General features: G+C 43.0%; 1 protein-coding gene across 11 annotated transcripts in view; it reads left to right on the top strand.

Annotated features, from left to right (window-relative positions):
- Nucleotides 1–21236, top strand: part of KMT2C (lysine methyltransferase 2C) — a 204359-nt gene that overhangs the window by 58596 nt on the left and 124527 nt on the right. For all 11 annotated transcript variants that reach the window (XM_075728169.1, XM_075728178.1, XM_075728177.1 and 8 more), the window contains exons 3-4: nucleotides 3957–4095; nucleotides 19163–19369. In XM_075728169.1, coding sequence (XP_075584284.1) covers nucleotides 3957–4095; nucleotides 19163–19369 — 346 coding nt within the window. The remainder of the gene's footprint in view (nucleotides 1–3956; nucleotides 4096–19162; nucleotides 19370–21236) is intronic.

Genomic DNA, 21236 nt, shown 5'->3' with positions numbered 1-21236 from the left:
GCCTGCATCTCCCGTGCACGTCTCTTACATGGGGAGAGGTTTCTAAGGCATCCGAAGATAGAGCAGGAAAAGAGGAAATTGTCAACGCCGTTATTATTCTGAACGTTATAAATCTCTATGTAAGACATGTAAGCAGGGAGACCAGCTGCTTTTAGGAAGGTGGGTAATCCATGTAATCGACTGAGAATGGTATGTGCTATTTGTTATCTTTCAGTATTCACTGCATTGTGCTCTAGGGGGAGGAATAAAAATAATTATTAAGAGAAGAAATTTTTGAATGCTTAAAATACAGAACCTTTGTAGAGATTTTTTTCCTCATTTGAAAAACTTCAAATTACTACTTAAACAGTAACAAAACCTAAGGATTGTCTTTTCAACCCAGAGCCCAGGGTATAAGTCTTATTTAGGCAAATGTGATGAAAGTGTTAATTAAAAGAGAAATGTAATACACATGCTGTAAATCTTACCAACCCCAGTGACTTCCCTGCATATCTGTCCCCAGCCTATGTTAGGCTCCCCCCCGGCACTATTTCACATCTCCATCCTTGGAGATGCGCAAAAGCCGCCTGGGCACAGTCCTGGCCGCCCGCTTCGGGGTGGCCCTGCTTGAGCAGGGGGTTGGGCGTGGGGACCTCCCATGCCGTGGTTCTGGAATGTTACCCAGGCTGTAAAGTGTATGGAAGTCTTGCACCTTTTGGTGGCTCATGTGGATAGGAACTTTATTCCTTGTACTTTTGGGGATTTCTTTTAACCTTAGTAAGAAAAGAAGGCCTTTCTGTCCTCGCTAGTCAGGTGGGGAAGAACTATTGATGTTATTGTCTTAAAGTAATAACAGAATGTTAAATGCTGTGTTTCCTAGTATTTTCCTAATGCTTTAGTAAAGGATAGTGACATAAAAAAAGAACTTGGAGACATTTGGGAATTGCGCAATTAGCTTTTTTACTTCTCAGTTCTCCTACCAACTCGTTACATCTGGGCAAGACCTTCACTGTAACAGAAACAGTCAGGAAAATAGGATGCAAAATGAAGCCTTATATGTGAATCTGCAAATGAGCTTCACATTTATTAATCATTCATGGTTCCTTCATTCCCACAAGCTTCAAAGTAGGATGCCATAACCGAGTCTAATGAACATTCATTAAATACAGCAAAAAGCAGTTAATGTATTGTGCCAGATGCTTCCAAGAACGTCTCTGGGGCAGCGATGAGGGTATCGGCTGTCCCTTCGCCGTGCCAGTGCCGGACTCCCATCTCCTAGGAGTTTGACTCATGAAATGCATTACTTCTGTTCTTCTTTAATCGTCTTTTGGAAAACTTTATCAAAGTTGAAGTATGGCATACACAACTAACATAAACGCTATTTTTGTTCCGTTTGGTGAGCACCGTGTTTTCAGTCTTCCAATGGCATATTGAGACACAGTTTGGTTTACTGCGGAGACAGCAGTTGAGATGTTGTTTGTCTCATTTAGTGTAATTTGGGTCCCTTCTTTTCTAGAGAAGCAAACAGCAGGGGAAAAAGCACCATAAGGATGTAAGCTCATATAGTTGTCATGTGTAGTGAAACAATCTGTGTCTTCTCACACAGTCCAGAGTTCTTGAGAATGAGTTAGTGCCCGTGAACTTTGCCTTCCCAGTGTAATGGGTGCTCATTAATGTATAATGAGATGAAAGCTGGCAGAGAGTAAATGGCTTTTGCTTATTTGAAAGTTTCTGCAGGCACACAATAAAGCGGAGTTCCTTTTGCAAAGTTTAACTAGGTTAAATAAAGTCGCCAAGATGGGTCAGAGCAAGGCCACAATTTCTGGTGGTCTTCCTTGAGCATTTCGTACATGGCTGTCCTGGGCTGTGTCGCGGGTTTTGTTTTTAGCAATTTGGTGTCTGCCTGTCTTACAGGTGTTCATGTTTTGTGCTCTTCATTGAGGCTGTACTTCGAAATTTGGGGGTTACTTGCACAAAATTATCCCTCGGACCCATACTTTGAAAACTCACTACAGACCCTTATGAATGGCTCCGCTGGATGCTGCCTGTTTCGGGAATCCCCGTCCAGGAATGACTGCAGGGACTGTTTGTTCAAACATGCCAAAAACTAAGGGTGTGGGGATTTGGTTTATTTTGTTTTGTTTTCTGCATGGAACCATTTACTGTTAGAAGGGATGTGTTCCCAACAGGATATTTATTTAGTGTCAAGTGATTGTCCAGCATTTTTTTGGGGGAGGTGGGTTGGTGGAATGGGTTTAACATGAGCCATTTGGGTTTTGGACAGGTAGTCATTTTTGGATGCTCCAGATGTCCAAAAACATTTCAGATGTATGTTACTGAGTAGCATAACTGAAACAGGTGAAGCAATTCCAGTTTACACCAGCTCAAATACGTATCTGGCATACCCAGTCATGAATGGGAATTTCTGGTTCTTTTTTTCTTAATTTTGTGTTTCTCTTCAGTATGTTTTAGATGCCTTCATTGAGGGTTTTAAATGTTATACATTGTCTTCCTAAATGAGGTCACTCTAGGTTAAAGAATAATTTTGCTTCCATCTCTGTACCTCAAACAAGAAAGATTTTCCCTTCTCCATGTGCTCTAGCGGGCATATAATTTCAATATTACAGACCAAGCTGTGCAGTTTTACATTCTAAGAATTTTCCTCTCTTTTATTGTTCTTATAAATTAGATTAAAGCTTGTAGCAGGTTTTTGTGCATGCCCACCCTTGTTGCAGATTCTTCTACCCATCCATTTCTCCACTTGAATCATTTATCCTTTGCAATATTTGATTACATTTTGCCGTGTTATGTATTAATTTTTTTTTAAAAGCGAATGTATCTTCTGCTTAAATCCTCTAAATAATCTGTTGCTTTACTCTAACTGTATGTATTGGCCTCTTAGCTCAAAGCCAGGTTCGCTGGCAGTTTCAGGTGGCATGCTGGCCTGTGGCGTGCGACCCAGGCGCAGGTCCTTGGTCTGGCTCCGCGGTGGGGACAGATGTAGCAGCCGTGGACAGCGGCAGGAGAAGGCAGTGCTGTCTCAAGCTGGATATGTCAAAGAACATCTGCCAGAGTCCTATGATGTCTATGTTATTTAGGTTTCAAAATCAAAGTATGGAGGAGTGCGGAAATACCAGATTTTATTGCTCTACAGCCTTGACCCTTGTTTCTGTGCATTCCGATGCACTCGGAACGGCGCATTGCTGTGTCCCCCTGGCAAATCCCTGACTCACTCCGTGCATAGGAGAGAACCAAATGGGAACAGGATTTAAATTGCACAGACAGTGGCAACTTGGTGTTTCGCGGTTCTGAGCAGAAACAAACTTTCTAGGCAAATAGTAACATTGTCAGCTGTAGACATATATATCTCTGTCTAACAACTAATCTAAATGATGAAAAGGATGCTGCAAAAATTCCTTATATTCCTACAGTTTGGGATGAAGTTTAAGCTGGTATAAACCGTGTCCTTCCTTCACCTCCTCAACCCTGTTCCAGCATAGAGTTAGTGTAATCAGGAATGAACTAGTGTAGGGAACTGATGAAAGTTAAAGCTAATCTGGGAGGAAAACAGTTTATTATACCCCAGATTAGCATGCTCACCCTGATGTTTCTTCAGGGATGACGGAGCAGGTGCACAAGAGGAGATGTGGGGAGAATGAGATTGTCTAAAACAGCAACCTCGTATGAAAAGGTTGTCACTGAAAGAGGCTCCCCTTGCCCCATTCCTCATCCCTTATTGAGCGTCTTTAGTTCACGGTGGTACGCTGTGGTACGGACGTAACTTTATAAGCATTCGGTTTCACGTTTTAGCTAGGTGCGAAGGATAATATTTTCCTGCTCTTTCACTTTTGTGGTGTCTGAGAACACAGTTACATGGGTTAATCTGTCTATAAATAAAATGAATGTTTGCAGTACTATAATCTAAATCCATAAATAAAATAATAAATAAATAAATATTATTCTTATCTTTTAAACAGAAGTCAAAGAGCAATCTGCAGAAGAGGATGCCCAAACGGAAGTGGACAGCACCAAGCAGCTAACACCAGTCCTTCAGCGCTCAGTATCCGAGGAGTCTGCAAGCTCCACTGCCTCTGTGGGTGTGGAAGCTAAAACCAGGTTAGTGAGCGAGGAGGCAGGTGCTGAATCAGGGGCCGGGCTGGGAATTGGGTGATGGGGTGCGGAGTGCTCGGGGCGCAGGCTTGGGACATGCTGCTGGTGCTTCAAAGTGCTGGCAACAGCAGCCTGTGCTTGCGACTGATGGCTTCATCAGCACGTGAGGAGATCAAGGTGAAAAGCACATTCCTTGAGTGTTGTCCTCAGGCTACACTGGTAGACTCTTGAATTATAGCATATTAGCTATTTAAATTAAAAGACATAAGTGATATGAGATAAAATGTGATTACTGACACTTTCCTACTGAGAAGATGGTGTATTGGCAAATCCATATAAAATTATTTCTGAAGTTTCTGCTTGTATGTCCGTATTTTCAGGAACAAACTAAGACAAATCTCTTGTCATTTCTACCATGTTCTTCCTTATTTCAGAATTTATAATACTGAAAATAACATTTGTATTTTTTTAACTTGTTATCCATACAAATTACCCAAAAAGCAGTGAAAGTATTAATTACATTATTTGAAGGAAACCCAAATACACTGTCTGATCACTGTTTGAAATATTATCACAGAATTCTAGCAGGTTGAAGCCCTGATAACAGCTTTTAACCCAGTAGCGGGTCTCTTCTGCCGCAGAGATTGCTGTTACCGGTTACCAGGTGTAATTATATTTTGACAGACTTGGAGAGAATTGTCATTATCATTTTACTTCCTCCTAATCTGATGCAGAGCATATTTTCCATGCACAAAAATTTACTTCATCTACTTGCTGCACATACAATTTTCATGTTTTACATGCTCACAAACTTTTACGTTCCAATAGATACTTCCCTTCTTACAGAGAATTTCTGTTAAATGGATCTTGTGTGTATACCTGAATGAAATACACAAAATGTTCTGTTCTTAATGCAATTTTCCGAAGCTGGTGTTAAATTGCAGTAAATATGTAGAGCAGCTTGAACCGAACAGCTGTTTTGGTTCTTTATTTGACCCTGTTTTGGATCATTTGCAAAAGTTTTAGTGCTGTTTCATCTGCTGTCTGTTCTTCTCAAGGTTACTTTCTTGCTGTTATCATGAATAGTTGATAACAGCGCTTTCCCTAGCCATAAACTTGTTTCTTAAAAGCTGGACAACAGTCTTCTAAAAAAACTTCCATATGGTTTTGAACCAACCCTTATTTGCCCTCAACTTACTCTTCCTTGCAAGTGGAAGTGTTGATTTTCATTAGTCAAGATTGAAAGGCTATAATAGGCCCATTGCTTTGGCCAATCAAAGTGTTAAAAAGCTAAGTACTATTAATTTTTAATTAAAATAACAATGATCAGACCCTGTGTCGTGGTTTAGCCCCAGCCAGCAACTCAGCACCACGCAGCCGCTCGCTCACTCCCCCTGCCCTGGTGGGATGGGGGAGAGAATCGGAGGAGTAAGAGTGAGAAACACTCCTGGGGTGAGAGAAGAACAGTTTCATAATTGAAATAAAGTAAAATAGTAATGATAGTAGTAACAATAAAACAACAACAACAACAACAATAATAATAATAATATACAAAGCAAGTGATGCACAATGCAATTGCTCACCACCCGCCAAGCGATACCCAGACAGTTCCCGAGCAGCGATCGCGGCTCCCCAGCCAACCCCCCCCAGTTTCTATACTGAGCATGACATCCTATGGTATGGAATCACCCTTTGGGCAGTTTGGATCAACTATTCTGGCTGTGCCCCCTCCCAGTTTCTTGTGCACCTGGCAGAGCATGGGAAGCTGCAAAGTCCTTGACTAGCATAAGCAGTACTTAGCAACAACTAAAAACATCAGCGTGTTATCAGCATTATTCTCCTCCTAAATCCAAAACACAGCACTGTGCCTGCTACTAGGAAGAAAATTAACTCTATCCCAACCGAAACCAGGACACCCTGCCTCTGACATTTTGGAAAGAAATGTATTAAGGAGATGTGAAACAGTTAATTGAGTCATAGGTTTCTCTGATCCCAAGTAATTTTGCTTCCAGATGCAGAATTGGTGTTAGTTGCAGAAGTCATTGACATTCTCATAACAGTCATCGGTAGAAAAAAAAATAGATGTCAGGGTTTTTTTGGCACTGCGTCTTGAAGCCTAGCAGAAGAAAGCCTCTTCTGATCTGTGGCTTCTTGATCAATGTATCATCATCTATGGTGTGCTGACTCTGACACTGAGCTGCGCAGGGGTAGGAGGACCGGATTCTGGGTGGCTTAACTCCCTTCTCTTAGAAAATACGATGTGTGAAATAACACATGCTGATGACGTCTGGTTGTGTAACAGTGGGAGGAAATGTATCAAGATTTAGGATAAGGTGTGACTCCATAGACACTTTAAACCTGTAACTTGGGGAAGTAGTTTTGAAGCTGATTTCCAAATTAATCATACTCATCAGCTTCATCTTCCCCCCCCCCCCCCCCCCAGCTTTTCTGTTTCTATTTTATAGTATAAGTAACTTAATCCAGTGGAAATGTTTATCTATTTAGAAATAAATTTAGGTATGTGAGACGTAGGAGAATTATGGGAGTATATTATTAACAGACAGTGCAGAAATTGCCTAGAACACAGAAAAGAACCAGAGCCTCCACCAGAAGTAGATGCAGGTGAAGGTGGAGCTACTTTTGCATCACTTTTTTCAGAGATTAGTATAAGACAATTTTGGGTTTCTGTCTTTGGTAGTGGAGATAAAGGAGTTAGAGAAGCACAGGACATGGGGCATAAATTGAAGCCTTTTAAATCAAATGAATAATTTGCTATTGAAAAATAGTGATTTGAACATGGTAGGATATATCAGAACTAGGATGGGGATTTCAGTAGCTGAGAAATTATCCAAAGCTTGGCTTGTGTGGTGTTTTTGTCTGGATCACTCCTGAGATTGAGGGTAAATTAAGAGCATTCAAGAGAAAGGCGACTGAGAAAATGGTCAATGTTGGAACCTTTCTGAGGTGGGATATGGGAGCCCAAGAGAACTGTTAACTGCAAATGGGATTGGGGTGGGGAATTTAACAGCAGATTCAGGATTAGTGCTCAGAAAGCAATGTGCTAAAAACCATTAAAATACATAGTATCTGAGCCATACTGGGGTAGGGAGGCTGAAAGGGGTGAGGCGTGTGTTTGTGTGTATGCTGAGAAGGAATGAGTGAATTATTGACCACATGCAGGGAGGGCAATAACATCAAGCAAAGATAAACTGTCAAGCCTGGCAGTGGTAAAAGGAATGCTGCCAGCTCTTATATATCATGAGCGTCATGCGTTTTGGAGCCTTTTCCTTCGGTTGTTCCCTTTTTCTTTTTATAAGCCTTGTGAGAAGCTCCTGTCAGCCCAGGACTTATGGCTGAGCGGAATCCAGCTTCTTCGAAAGGAGTCTGCTCCCTTGGTTTGTGCTGCCTGCAGAGAGCAGGGGAAGTGCAGCCCATGAGGCAGGCAAGCAGCCAGAAACCGGCTGCGACTTACAGCAGAGCCCACTTCTACCTTCCTCCTCTGTTTCCCGCATTGTCAACTCCAAGCATTAAAAGCTAACAAGAATGGCCTAGAAACACAATTTCATAGAAGAACAAAACACCTTTTGATTCATTTTACTTTCCGTCTACTTTCAGAGACTGTGAATTGCATTAACTGCACATTTCCAGTCCTTTTGCCATAATCATGAAGACAGAACATTCTTAAAATAAATAAGTAGAAGCTGAGGTTTTCACACAGCTTTTTTGATTTTGGTACTTTGGTCTGCTAAATATCTGCTCTTGTGAAACTGTCGCTAAAACTACAAAAAAAACCTGGCAACACACCTTCCTGCTTTCCTGCTTCACTTGTAATTGGACAAAGCACGTAATTTTCATTCCAGACCAATTGCACTATTCCCCCTTTTTTTGTTGCTGCTGCTAAGATCAGATTTGGAGTCTGGAGGTGGAGGGCTGGGGTGGTTTATTCCATCGAAAAGAAGTGGTTGGTGAACATCTGTTGACTGTGAAAAAAGAAAATGGTGAAAAAGTAGCAGTGAACTTCTTTATCTTTTGTTTTCTTATCTTTTTCTTTCTTTTTTTTTTTTTCAAATCTTCAAAGAAAGCGCATTACGAAATTTGCAACACTCAGTGGGAAAAAAAATTGTGGGGTGGCAGAGAGATTAGATAATCTGGACAGAATCACACCACAGTGATGGAAGGAGGAGCTAGATCTTTAGGCAGGAGGAAGTTAGATAAAATATTTAATATTAAAAATATGTTTAAAAATTGTTAAAGTTGCAAAGTCAAGCACATATTTTAGGAGATACCAGTATTAAGATTAATTTTGAAACTCTTATTATTTCTTTTCATGCACATGTATGTATTACAAAACAGTTTGTAGTTTTATGTGAATGTTTTTCTACAAGAATTCTTTCTGCAGAGAATGGACCTTATGCACAAAACAGGGCGCTTGAAATCATTGCAGAGTTTTGCCTTTACACTTCCAGATCTAGATCCATGGAAGCATTTACATCTTCCTCTGAAGTCAGTGATTGACTTCTACATCTGCAAAGTGGAGATAGCATTCCTTTGTGTTACAAAAATGAATTATTTAGTATCAGTGAAGTAATATTTCATCATTACATCAATGACCAGTCTAGCCCAGAATGAAATTACTGACTTGGCTTGTGGGGCACAATTTGAATATTGTCAGTAGGTAACGACTAAGACCACACACTGAAAAATGAGAAAAAAAGTTAAATATTTACCGTTTGTCCATCCTGTCTGTTCATGCATTGACTAGGGAAATGGTCTCAAGAAGAATTTTATGACAGACCGTTGTTAAAGGAGCTCTACCTCAGATTCATAGGGCAGGAAGGGACCTTTCAAAGTCATCTAGTTCACCTCCTTTTCCAAGGCAGGTACCCACTGCTGTCATTCCTGACAGAAGTTTACAGAAACTGCTCTTAAGTCTTCCAATAATAAAAACTCCAGATCTTCCCTGAACAGTCCCTTCCAGTCTTTTCTTTCTTTTTACTGTTGGAAACACTTTCCTCACATCTAACCCCCACTCTCCTCGTTCTGGGTTTATCCCATTACTACTTGTACCATCTGCCAAAGATAATGGAGGATTGATTTGTGCAAAAGGCTCTCGGTCTATTTCCCCAGCATGCTTTACTTCAGAACAAAAATCCCAAATTTGTTCATGCTTTCTTTGTAGATGATGTTTTCTTGAGCTCTGATTCTTCTTGCTGTTTTGAGTTCTCTCCAGATGGTCCGCATCTTTCTTGAAGCACAGAAGGCATATTGCACAAATGGGGCCAAAGAAAGGTTTCACAGGCAGCTAATCCTGCCTTTTTCTTAGGTTGAACAGCTGACATTGTGACCATAATGTGTTTAATGCTGTCATGCAGAACTTGTGCCTTGTGGGATTTGATACCTATGATCAATGACATTCATGACTGGGCCTTTAAGTTGCACGGACCTTTGCTCCTTGAATTAATCTGTTACACAAGATGGTCCGACCACAGAAACCATACTTAGAAATATCTCCTGCCTTGTGTGAGCAGGCGCTCCAGGTTTCTGGAGTCCCACTCTCAGCCTCTCACGGATGTTTTAAGGCAGTTTTTCTGTCTCTCTCCCATCCTACTAAGGCTGCTTGTCTCCACCTGGGTCTGGCCTGCCTGCTTACATGCAGCTGTCCTGCCGCTGGCGGGCAGCAAGCCTAGCGCCAGCAGGTCAGCTCTGTTGACTGGACAGATGTTCTTCCCTCTGAGAGATGGCAGTCAGAGAGACAGAAGCATCCCACGAGCAGGATTTCATGGCTGGCAGTCTGTCAGACCGTGCTGCAGGAGTGACAGCAGTGTCCCATGTCGACCAAGCTCGGAAGTGGATGGGATGCCTACTTTGTCAGAGGATTGCACAGATACATGTTAATCACAAGCGATGTTGAGAGTCTGGAATCTTTAGTTCTGTTCCAGTGTTGAGTGAATACAGTGTCTTCTCTCATTTCTTCCAAATGTCACCTTTTCTGTTTGTTTTTTGCCTTCAGCTTTCTTTGTCAGACTCCTGTCTTTTTTCATGTTGTCGACTCCTCATCATATTCCCATTCTCTTTACTTTTCTAATCCTAGTCTCTGCTCATCAGTTCTAATCATTGTTTCAGTGCCCACTCAGTTACGGTTTCTTCTTTTTTGGCCCTTCGCCTGATCTGCATTTTCCATCACTCCACCTCCAGTGGCTCCCAGACAGGTGTTTGCAACATGGTATTTCTTCTCACCCCTTTCTCCATCTTCTTGTTCATTTTGCTTGTCAGCTGCGGCTGTGTTCTCTTCCTGCGCCCTTTGGCTTTCTGTGTGGTTTGTATTACGCCCCACAGGCAATTGTCCTGTTTCCCCATCACCTTCCATTTCCCTCGCACAGCAAGCCCTCTGTTGTGCCCTGCCCATTCATTCATCATTCCTTCCTTCGCCTCCATTTCACAGCTGATTGAAAGTACAGGTAATTTAAATGGCAAAATCTGGACTCACAGCGTCCCTGAGCTGTAGTTGCAGAGATGATCCCCGTGAGTGTCTCTAACCTTTGCCAGAAGGACGTTTGTTCACAGGGTAAGGGTGGTGCATATGGAGTCTGCCTGCACGTAGGGGCTGAGAGAGAATGGAGTGTGCTTAGTGAAGAGAGAATTTTTGAGCTTGTAGCTTTGACATGCTAAAAGCTTTGCTTGAGCACATGTGACCTACTTGGTGAGGTTAGAAACATTTGGAGAAATGAGTTTGGACTAATTTTCATAGAGTTACGGAAAGTGTGTCTGTAACTTCAAAAATGAATGTAGTAAATCTTAAGAAGTTTCACAGAACAGCAGAAAGGTTGGTCAAAGATCTGGAGTAGCTTCCAGTTAAGTAATCTAGGACCCCTCAGTCTGTAAAAGAGATTGGAGGAGGAAGATAAGAAGCTTCAAAATCATATGTGGCGTGGGGAGTGTGGCTGTATCTTGACTGTTCAGTTTCTTTTAATGCAAGAAACTGAGGGTTGTCAAATGAAACTTATAAGAGCCAGATGCAAAATAAAAGGACATGATTCTTTGCACAGCAGGTAGTTGTCCAGGGTGACATGGAAATCCTTGCCAAAGGATGTTGTGGATTGCTGAAAATTTATGTGAGTTCAAGAGCAGACTGGCCAAGTTCATGGAAGAGAAACTGAGAATTACTGGATATATAGGAATCACAGCTGATACAGGGAGGCCCTGAACTGAAAGTGCTGGGAGTCGTGGTTCTTATCATATGTTTGCCCTGCTCTTTAATATTCCCTGTGCATCTGCTTATCCTATTTCTAACACTGACCATACAGGGCTGGGTGGACTTTTAATCTGACCCAACACAGTTTTGACTGAAGAGTCTCACTTTGTTACATTTCATCTCTTCTGTAAACGTATTTCCAAAGAAAAAACGCAAAGTTTGTATTATGCAGAACAGCATGTTCTTCCATTCCCTAACGTGACTGACAATTTTGATGAAACTTTCTTGAAAACCTGCTATTTAAAGCCAACTTGGTATATGTTAAATTTCAGTAATTTTCAGGTAGTGAGATCCTACTTAGTGTGCATATGAAGTTGCCTCCTAAGAGGTGCTGCCACCTCTTCAAGGTTTATGTGGTTTTGGTGTGATCTATGTTGATTTGTGAAGAGAGGGAATTTGGCTTGAACAGACAATACTTTCTGGGCACAAAGGCACACCAAAGATAACAGGCCACCGGACTTTTTATTTGGGTTTTATCACTTGCAGGTTAGATCACCTCTCAGAATTGTGTAAAGTATCATCCTTCGGGTATGCTCACAGTTGCATTCTGTATGGGATTTTTGTTTGAGAGTACAAGTCAGTTCAGTTGGACATTAAAGAATGATTTGTAGATGGACTTGGAGTAGACCTCTAAATTCACTTTGTTCAGCGCTGGCATTCTGGTAGCCCCGCCTGCATTTAGGGTATGTGAAATCCTAACCGAGCTTTAAACATTTGTTTAAATTAAAGCTGACACATATTGATGGTGAATAAGAGCATATTTTCATATTTTTTTAAATTTTAAAATGTCAGTAAAATGTTGTTTTGGTGGTGGTGTTTGGAGGGTGATGTTTTCTTTTTTTCAAATGAGAAGAGTATCATTAAGTTGATTATATGGCTGTAGAACTCCAACTGTGCTGGTTTGAAAAAATTGGAAAGCAATTATTGTCTAATGCAGTTTAATTGCTTTGTGCAAACTTAAAGTTTTAAAATTATTCACCTAAAGTTCATACGAACTCCCTCCCGCCCTCCTTTTTTTAAAGGAATTGTGCTGCGCAAGTTAAATGCTCATTTCAAAACCAACTCTGTGTAATAGTGTCAAACCACTTCAAAATTGCAAGTTGTTCTGTGATTCTTTTTCCTATTGGAAAGAGAACACTTTGCATGTCAAACACTTAAATATAGCTTGCAGCTGAGAACTTTTGCATCTTTTTCTTCGTGGTATCTCGATGTTGCACTTTTCATCCTTCTCTATCCTCAGTATCATTCATTCAGAAGGGTGATTTATTGGGTTGTTAACCCTTTATCAGTGTGAAGTTGTTATGCATCACCTAATGAGTTTTCTTCAGTAGTTTCCTTTCAAGCTTCTTCATTATCGAGGTCCAGATATTTACAGGATATTTAGATGAAGCTGGAAAGCCTAATCTAAACCCCTGAGTTTTAGAATAGCTTCACCTCTGTGAATGTCTCACATATATTAGAACTCGCACTGATGCAGACCCCTGGCATTGTTTTAAGCCACAAGTCTTTTTTTCACTTAAAATCCAGCTTGCAGGTTTTGATTTGAATTTACGTGAATGATACAGTGGTGTATCTTCACTAAGGAGAAAAACAATTTACTCTTTAAATAACAACATAAAACGAGAGTGAAGGCAAAGTAGTTTGTGCATTAGCGCAACTTGGCGTAGCTAAATAAATAGTAGGTACCCTGTAGTGTTTAATTTAGCCCTTTAACATATGTTCAAACTACTAACAGGGTTAGGCGGGAGGAGAATTCTCAAGGCCAATTCTCATCAGTCTGCTTTGGTAATCAGTACAAACGACGCTCTGAAGTTCTGTTTTGCTCCCAAATACTCCATTTCATTGTGCTGAGCTTAATTTTAATTGTGAGAAATAGATGTTAAAAACATTTTAGATTTCTGTAACAACTTTGCCAGCACAACCCAAGGTTTTATGCTTCTCAGTTTCACCTTTCAAAAATGTTAAAGTGTGTGTGAAAAAGACATCCTGAAGACATTTCCAGACACTGAGGAAAATTACTGCATAATTCCTTTAAAAACAAGCTAACTCATAGAAAAAAAACCCCACCTTCTTCACCTTCTTTTTCAACCCAAGGCATGAATGAAATAGATCTTTATTTTTACTCTTTCCAGTTGTTTTTCTTTTTAACCTCAGTGCAGTCATTATCATGGCAAATGGCAGTAGTTATCATCTGTAACTTAGTGTTTAATGTTAAGGCAATGGTTATAGCTAGTGGATCTTACTGGAATTTCCATGCCTTGGGTTTTCTCAGATATAATCCATTGCCTTTTCTTATTTAAACAGCAACAACGACCTCTGCTTTTAATGAGATTGATTAAAAAGGTGAATGTACAGTAAAACTTCTTTGATAACTCTAGGCTGGGAGGGATTTGAGAAGAGGTAAGAGGAGAGCATTTCTTGAGCTGAATCCATGAGTTCATATTTCTCCTGTTCTTGTCAGCTTCAGTTAATCTCTGGAGGATGCTTGGATTCCCCCATGCTTGTTCTCCTGAAAGAAGGGGACCTTTTAACACCTCTCTGCAGAACAGGAGGCCACAGGGTTTTCTTAGTCTTCCTCCTTCACCATCTAGTACTAAAGGGTTGTGTAATTTCAAGCGTCTTACCGATAGACATACTCAACATAGGCCACTTGCTGTCTTCCTCGGCATTTATAGAATCATAAAATGCTTTGGGTTGGAAGGGACCTTTAGAGGCCATCCAGCCCAACCCCCCTGCAGTGAGCAGGGACAGCTTTAACCAGATCAGGGTGCTCAGAGCCCCGTCCAGCCTGACCTTGAATGTTGCCAGGGATGGGGCCTCCACCGCCTCTCTGGGCAACCTGTTCCAGTGCTTCACCACCCTCACTGTAAAAAATTTCTTTCTTATGTCTAGTCTAAATCTATTCTTCTTTAGTTTAAACCCATTATTCCTTGTCCTGTCACAACAGGCCTTGCTAAAAAGATTGTCCCCATCCTTCCTGTAGGCCCCCTTTAAGTACTGGAAGGTTGCAATAAGGTCTCCTCACAGCCTGCTCTTCTCCAGGCTGAACAACCCCAACTCTCTCAGCCTGGCCTCGTAGGAGAGGTGCTCCAGCCCTCGCATCATTTTGGTGGCCTCCTCTGGACCCGCTCCAACAGGTCCATGTCCTTCTTGTGCTGAGGGCCCCAGAGCTGGACGCAGTGCTGCAGGTGGGGTCTCACCAGAGCAGAGTAGAGGGGCAGAATCACCTCCCTCGACCTGCTGGCCACGCTTCTTCTGATTTACCTGTATGGGCGTCCTGGAGACACGGAAGGAAATTATTCCTATGAAAATGAGGAAGGGAAATTTATTGCCCCAGCTGTACACACAGATTTGTGGGTGGGTGACAGTGCCCCATATCGTTGCAGACTGCCATGCCTTCTACCCAGGTATGAAAAATAGGCAGGAGAGTGAGAGGTCAGTCTGATACTGTTGAGGGTCGCACTAACTCACATGGAGCAATCGAAAGATTTCCACCAGTTGCACAGCACAGTACTCATGCAGACACAAATGTAGATCTGTGAGATATGGGACACTGCATAAACAAAACATGTTTGCATAAGTCAGTCTGCACATCTGCTTATTATCAAGGAGCGTTGGCCAACACAGGATACCCCAGTGCCATTTCCCAACTCGGAAGGATCCAGGAGGGGCTTCTGCTTACTCTTGGGAGTATAGCTACGGTGGCACTTGGTGTGCTTGAAGTGTTGGTAATCCTGATGGTCGGCCTTAATTCTGTTAACGTTTCGGAGACTGTCAATTTTACTTCAGTTCTTTGAATATTTGCAAGCAAACCAGAAGATGTTTCTCCTCTGGTTGTAATTTAATATTGTGCAACTAGTTGCCCAATACTGCATGTGTTGAAATTAACTCCTTTCAACGGGAAAGTCTGTGTTTTAGAATGAGTCCTACTGACTGTATGTCATCGGTCAAGGAGAGGAAATAGTGACTGTTCTTCTCCCTTCCCCCAGGATTAACTGGGCTGGAGGGCATTTTGTTTTCCTTTGTCAGGATGTGGACTGGAGGATTGTAGCATCTTCGATTCTTGTCAGGGGGTTGAGTAAATTCTTCGTGAGGAAGAGACACTGATAGGACAACTCGATGAAATAAGAACTCGTAGAAGAAAATGGCTGTGGCAAAGTGCCGAGATTGACGTGTTTCTTGTTAGAAAAGGCATCTTTCTGACAAGATCCAAGCCTGGATCTCCTCTCATGGCTTGGTAGGAACAGACATTAGCTTCAGACATTAGCTTTATTGCCTCTTAGTGCATTCCCCTAAACCCAGCTGTATGTCTGGTTTGTTTTGAACATTTTTTTTTTCCTGCATCATGTTATAAAAATTTGTGTGCATACAGATGTATGAAACCCTTCAGGATGAGGTGAGTTATTTAAGCACCTACTGGTAATAAACCACCCGTGGAATTGTAAACCTATATGACAAGGTAGCATTTGTTCTGGGAAAATAAGGAATTAAGTTGAAGTTACAAATAATGATGAATTTATATCTTTGTTTGGAACATCATAGATATATCTTAAATGGAGTATTGGTGAGCTTTCTCTTTCGTTTTTTTCCTTAGTAGCTTATAAAAAGATACGTGACACATCGTCTCTTGCTTGTTATCCCATTTTGAATTAGCCTGTTCTGAAAATATGCTAATTATGATAACAGATCTAGGGTTTGATCTTAAGAGTTGCCAGTATCTCAATTTTGTTATCTTCAGTATGAGAGTTCTTCTTGCATCACAGATTTAGATCCTCTAATTGCATATTGACATATGGAAAGTAGATTTGTAAGTACTTTCTGCAATCCTCAGATGATAGGAATAAAAAACTCTACCTTCTGCCCATACAGACATAACTTAAAATATTTACTGAGCACTTAAACCTAAAAGGCTAACGTGATGGAACTGGCCACTTCGTACTGCATGACAAATCGCCAGCGTGACACGTTGGGAAGCGGAGGACCGTGGCTTTCCTGCGGAGGGTCTCCCTAGCATCCAGATGCTGGGCAGGGAGCACGCTGCTGCTGGTTGTTTCTAGCTATTTGGGTGCCCGATACATTTGAAGCCCCTCTGCTCACCCTCCCTGGAAAGTGTGAAACCTCCCCCCCCCCCGCCCCTTATAATCCCTCCCCTCTATCAGTCTCTTGGCTGTGGTTTGGGAATGTTCTGCTGCTCCTGTCTTTTACTTCTGCATCTGTGTGTTCGCAAACCTTTAGCGAAGGGTTCCCCCAGCCCCCTCCCCATGGCGAGTGCGCCAGCGCTTGCTTCAGCTGCGGTCCCCAGCTTTGCTGGAGCAGGAGCAGTAGCACAAACCATATGATTCTTGACAGCTTCACAGCTGTCCGCACCACGCTGCAGAGTAGCTGTGAAACTCGCTGCTCCTGTTGTTTCACTTCACTCTGCCTGCAGAAAGCTACTGCTGGAAGTTGTGATACCAGAGCTGCCTTACAGGCTCCAGAAATATCTTCTTTACCCCTGTGTTCCTTTTTCAGATAGTGCCGCTTTAAAAGTTAGGTTTGGTTTTGTTGTTTGTTTGGGTTTTTTTTTTCCAATTCCTGTTTCCTATTTCTCTTTTATAAACCTTAACATCATTGCATATTTGCTACAACTTCACTTTAAGGAGCTTTGTTTATTTAGTCATAATTATCCTTGAGTCTTTTAATGAGTGTGATAGTCTGTCCTAACAGGATGTATGAATAATTATTTATTCCACTGTGGATAATCTTCTGTTTGTAACTAGTGTAATTTATATACCATGGTGCTGCCTGTTTAAATCTCTTAAGTCTCCTCACAAGTCTTTCTAGTCTCAACCAGCATAAATAGCTTTGCTTTCCCTTCGTGCGAACTCTGCCTGCGAGGCCAGATCGCGTTTCACTGCTAGTCTAGTGGTTATATTCACTGGCATACAAATAATAATTTATTTGTTGCTCTATCACATTGAAAACTAGCTTTAAAATAGACATATATATGTACTGCTTAGCTGTAACTATTCATTTTTCCGCGTTCTTGCGCTACATTTATCCATATTTTCTTTGCATCTTTTTATCTTTGGGTACCTTTTTCTAAAGATTTCTGGAACGTGTCAGACATTTACCATCAGGTCCGGGGGTTGTGCTGGCTCATGCAGGTCCTGTGTTCAGGCAGGATCAGCGAGGGATGTGCGACCGAGGCCATGAATATGAGGATGAATGTTTCCTAACAGTACTATGGTAGGGTCTTAATTTGAGTACCATGATGGGACCTATTTTACCTGCCCACCAACCTGCGTGTCCCCAAAGGTCTGTCTGCCTTAGGGAAAGTGCAGTCCTACCTATAGAGCATACGTAAAAGTACTGGGCTTCATTCTGGGCCTCATTTTGGGCTCATGACATGCTGCTCCCTTCCTTAGCATCTGACTGTCTGGTATTACCAGTACTGTAATAGCAGAGAAGTTCAAAGGCATTTTACATACTCACTTGTATTTTCTTTCTTCCTTTTTTTTCCCCCCTGCTCTACCATTGCCCTATGGTGAGGGCAAAAAGACCCGTCCCAGAGTGTCTTAAACCAAATCTAAGGGGCTGCTTTGGGTTCTCAGTGTCTTCTGTTCCGAACTGGAACTTTCTGCTTTTCGCCTCTTTCTGTTGCTGCTCTTGCCTCACCTGGCTGAAAAGCACAGGTGCTCCATATTTTTTTCCCCAGAATTTAGTGAATATTATACAGGAGTTTAGCCTTAAGGTTTTCTCTTCCACCTTACCTCCCTCCACTCACCCACCCAGCCAACACAGAGTGCCCCAAACCCCAATGTGCCACCTTGCAGACACACTAAAATCTATTCAAATGGGATCCAGGCTACACCAAGGCTCTATCCAAGTGCCTGATTCCCTGAGGCATCTTTCTGGGGTCTTAGGGGCATAAATATGAAGGAAACAGAACTGCTCATTTCAGCATAAAAAGATGTGTTAAATGGGCTTCCTTTAATGCAAACTGCATTAGTTGCAGAAGTTCACATTTTAAGTTTGTGGGTATGTTTATTACAGAAATATTTTTCAGTAACTTCCATATGATGTGACACAAGGAGCGCTGTCAGAGCTGTCATTTCAATGCTGTTGCTATGTTATGCATGTTAAAACATAATTGCAAATGGTACAGGGATATTGTAGCGGTCACAGTTCTGGAAATGTAAATTTCCTCTAGTAAAACTTTCAGGTATTGTTTTGGTTTTAAATATTATATGAGGCTATTTGGATTTGTGTATGTCGTATGCCCTGGTATGTGTGACTGTAGCCATTGCTGTGGTTTTCTCATTATTCCATTTTTTTCCATGTTTCATTAAACCTTTCGGTGTATAGTATTTGCACATTGTGTTACACGTAAGGTGTATGTACTTACAGAAGGGTCTATGCGTAGTAATGTTCTGCGTTCAGAAAGGCAGAGCTTTGCCTTTTCTGTGATGGCAATGCTGAATTCTTCTAATGGGTGTGAGGTGTTAATTAAGGTCTTCCGCCCATTCTTTTTTTTGCCCTGTTTTCCGACACCTTTTAGCAAGTGTGTGTCTAGAGATACAGAATTTTTGAACAGAAGGGTTATGTTAACCATTTGAATATTATGGGGGGGATTGTTTTCTTAATCATGCACTTTTGTGAACAAAAAAGTTCTTTTAACATAACTTTAAATTAGCTGGAAATAATGAATTCTGATACCTGACAGCACTTGGGAGCTTTTATTCTGTTATAAAGGGTTAAATTGGCATGAAAGTTGCTCTTTGATGGGGTATCCTCTGCCGTTTCCTGCCCCCCCAAAAGTAATTCTCTTCCTTTTCGCAGTGAACAACTCTGCGCCTTTTGTTACTGTGGAGAACGGAGCTCATTAGGACAAGGAGACTTAAAACAATTCAGTCCAACTCCTGGGTATGTTATCCCATGGAAAAACCAGCCTTTAAATAAGAGTGAAGCCAGCGACAGCACCGATGGAGCTTGCGAGAGAACTCCAAGGCAAAACTCAGTGCCGCGCAAACAAAGAGGACAGAAGAAGTAAGTCTGTTCTACAATAAATGCGTATTTTTTTGTTTTGCATAAAGTTCAGGAAGCATCTTTACAGATACTACACTGCAGTAGGCAAATAACTTGCATTTGCACAATGCGGTTCATTAATATTAGGGTGTTTTTTTTTAAAAAAAAACAAAACGCAAGCAATATAGGAGTAGCTGTCTCTTCTGCGTTTTAAAGATTGGTTGGCTTCTCCCCTCCAGTGAGAATCTTGACTCTGGAAGAACACAGAATAGAAACATGGTTGTGGTAAAGCACAGATCTGCTCGTGAGGTTGAAGTGAAAGTAGGAGATAATGGACTTCTGACACCTTGTGTGCTTGGTAGGCCGGGGTAACTGGAAGCCCGTCTCGTTGAAGCTTTTCCCCTTGCCGCCCAAAGCCGGCCCTTGCAATGGCGGCAGCGCGTTATTGGCACACAGCACATCTTCCCTGCCCTTCAGAAGAACCTGCTCGTTGGCAGGTTTCCCGGCAGGGTGGTTTTAGCCATCGAAAGGGCAGCGTCCCGAGCCCTCTCAGGCTGGTTCCACCTTCCAGTCACTCTGAAAAACGACGGGAGCGTCCACGGCTCCGCGGTGGAGTTGCGTTCCGCGCGCGGCTGAGCCTGGCGACGGCACGCCGGACGCGCCCGGTGGGAGACGCCTGTTTTTCAGTCCCTCGCACCCGAGTGTTCCCGCGGGTACGGGGACTCTGGCACCCCGGGCTTGGGCTGTCCCCGCGGTTAGCCCCTCAGCGTGCCGACGGCTCCGCGCCGGCTGCGCGGCTCAGGGCTTCGCAGCCCTGGGGGCGGCGGGGAGCGGGGAGCGGGGCGGCGGGGAGCGGGGCGGCGGGGAGCGGGGCGGCGGGCCCGGCCGCGCCGCGCTGGAGGCCGGGGATTGGCTGCGGGCGCGGGGCCGCCGGCAGCCGGCGGGGCCCGGCCGAGGAAGGGAACAATGAGGGAGGCGGCGGCGGCCGTGCCCGCCCGTGAGGAGGGGCCGCCTGAGGGGCCGGGGCCGCCGCCGCCTGAGGGGCCGGGGCCGCCGCCGCCTGAGGGGCCGGGGCCGCCGCCGCCTGAGGGGCCGGGGCCGCCGCCGCCTGAGGGGCCGGGGCCGCCGCTGCCTGAGGGGCCGTGGCGGCGCGGGCCGGGCGGGGCCGCTGGCCCTCGAGTCCGGCCGGCCACGCTCCAGCTGTGGAGCTGCGGGCCAGGTTGGTTCAGCGGATCAGTTAGGCCCTGTGAGGAAGCTTTCATCTCAGTAAAAACGCCTCGTTGGCTGGGATTTGGTTTTTTCTTAATGTGCATTTTAACGCCTGCGTTTTGAGGGGCAGGTTAATGTTAGAAGTGGCTCCGCTGGACACGGGCGGTGTTCAGGAGCCGGCTTTATTGAACAGAATGGGTTCATTTCATCCTTTAGTAAGGCGAGGCTCATGGTGATGCTGCCAGAGTTAACAAGTTTGGGTTTCTTTTGTAATGTTCAGCTTCCGTCATGACTTGGGTTATGCAGAGACCATGTAATAATGGAAAATTTTTAAACTTTGTGGTACAAGGGGGATGGTACTCCCCCCCACCAAGTTTTTTTTCACGTGTTTCTGAATGTAATTGCTGAAGTAAAGCATGCATGGTTTTCAGGAAGGCAAAGTTATCGTAGGTTAAAATTCCAGTGCTGACTGTATCTCTTGGCTTATTGGAGATAGGTTGTTTTTCAGCACCTTTTTGTAGAGGTTATAAGCAGCAGAGCAGTCAGGAAAGAGAGGTGGTTTTGTGCTGTCTCAACTCTGGAAACTCAAAAGTAACAGCAAACGCATACGTTTGAGTTCTTAATGGGGGAAATAACGAAGTTCAACCTACCTTAATAGAAAACGCAGCACCGCCTTTCC

Source organism: Pelecanus crispus, chromosome 2 (genome assembly GCF_030463565.1).
Source record: "Pelecanus crispus isolate bPelCri1 chromosome 2, bPelCri1.pri, whole genome shotgun sequence".
Lineage (NCBI taxonomy): Eukaryota > Metazoa > Chordata > Aves > Pelecaniformes > Pelecanidae > Pelecanus > Pelecanus crispus.
The sequence above is the reverse complement of the archived record's forward strand: the minus strand, read 5'-3'. Positions and strand labels throughout refer to the sequence as shown.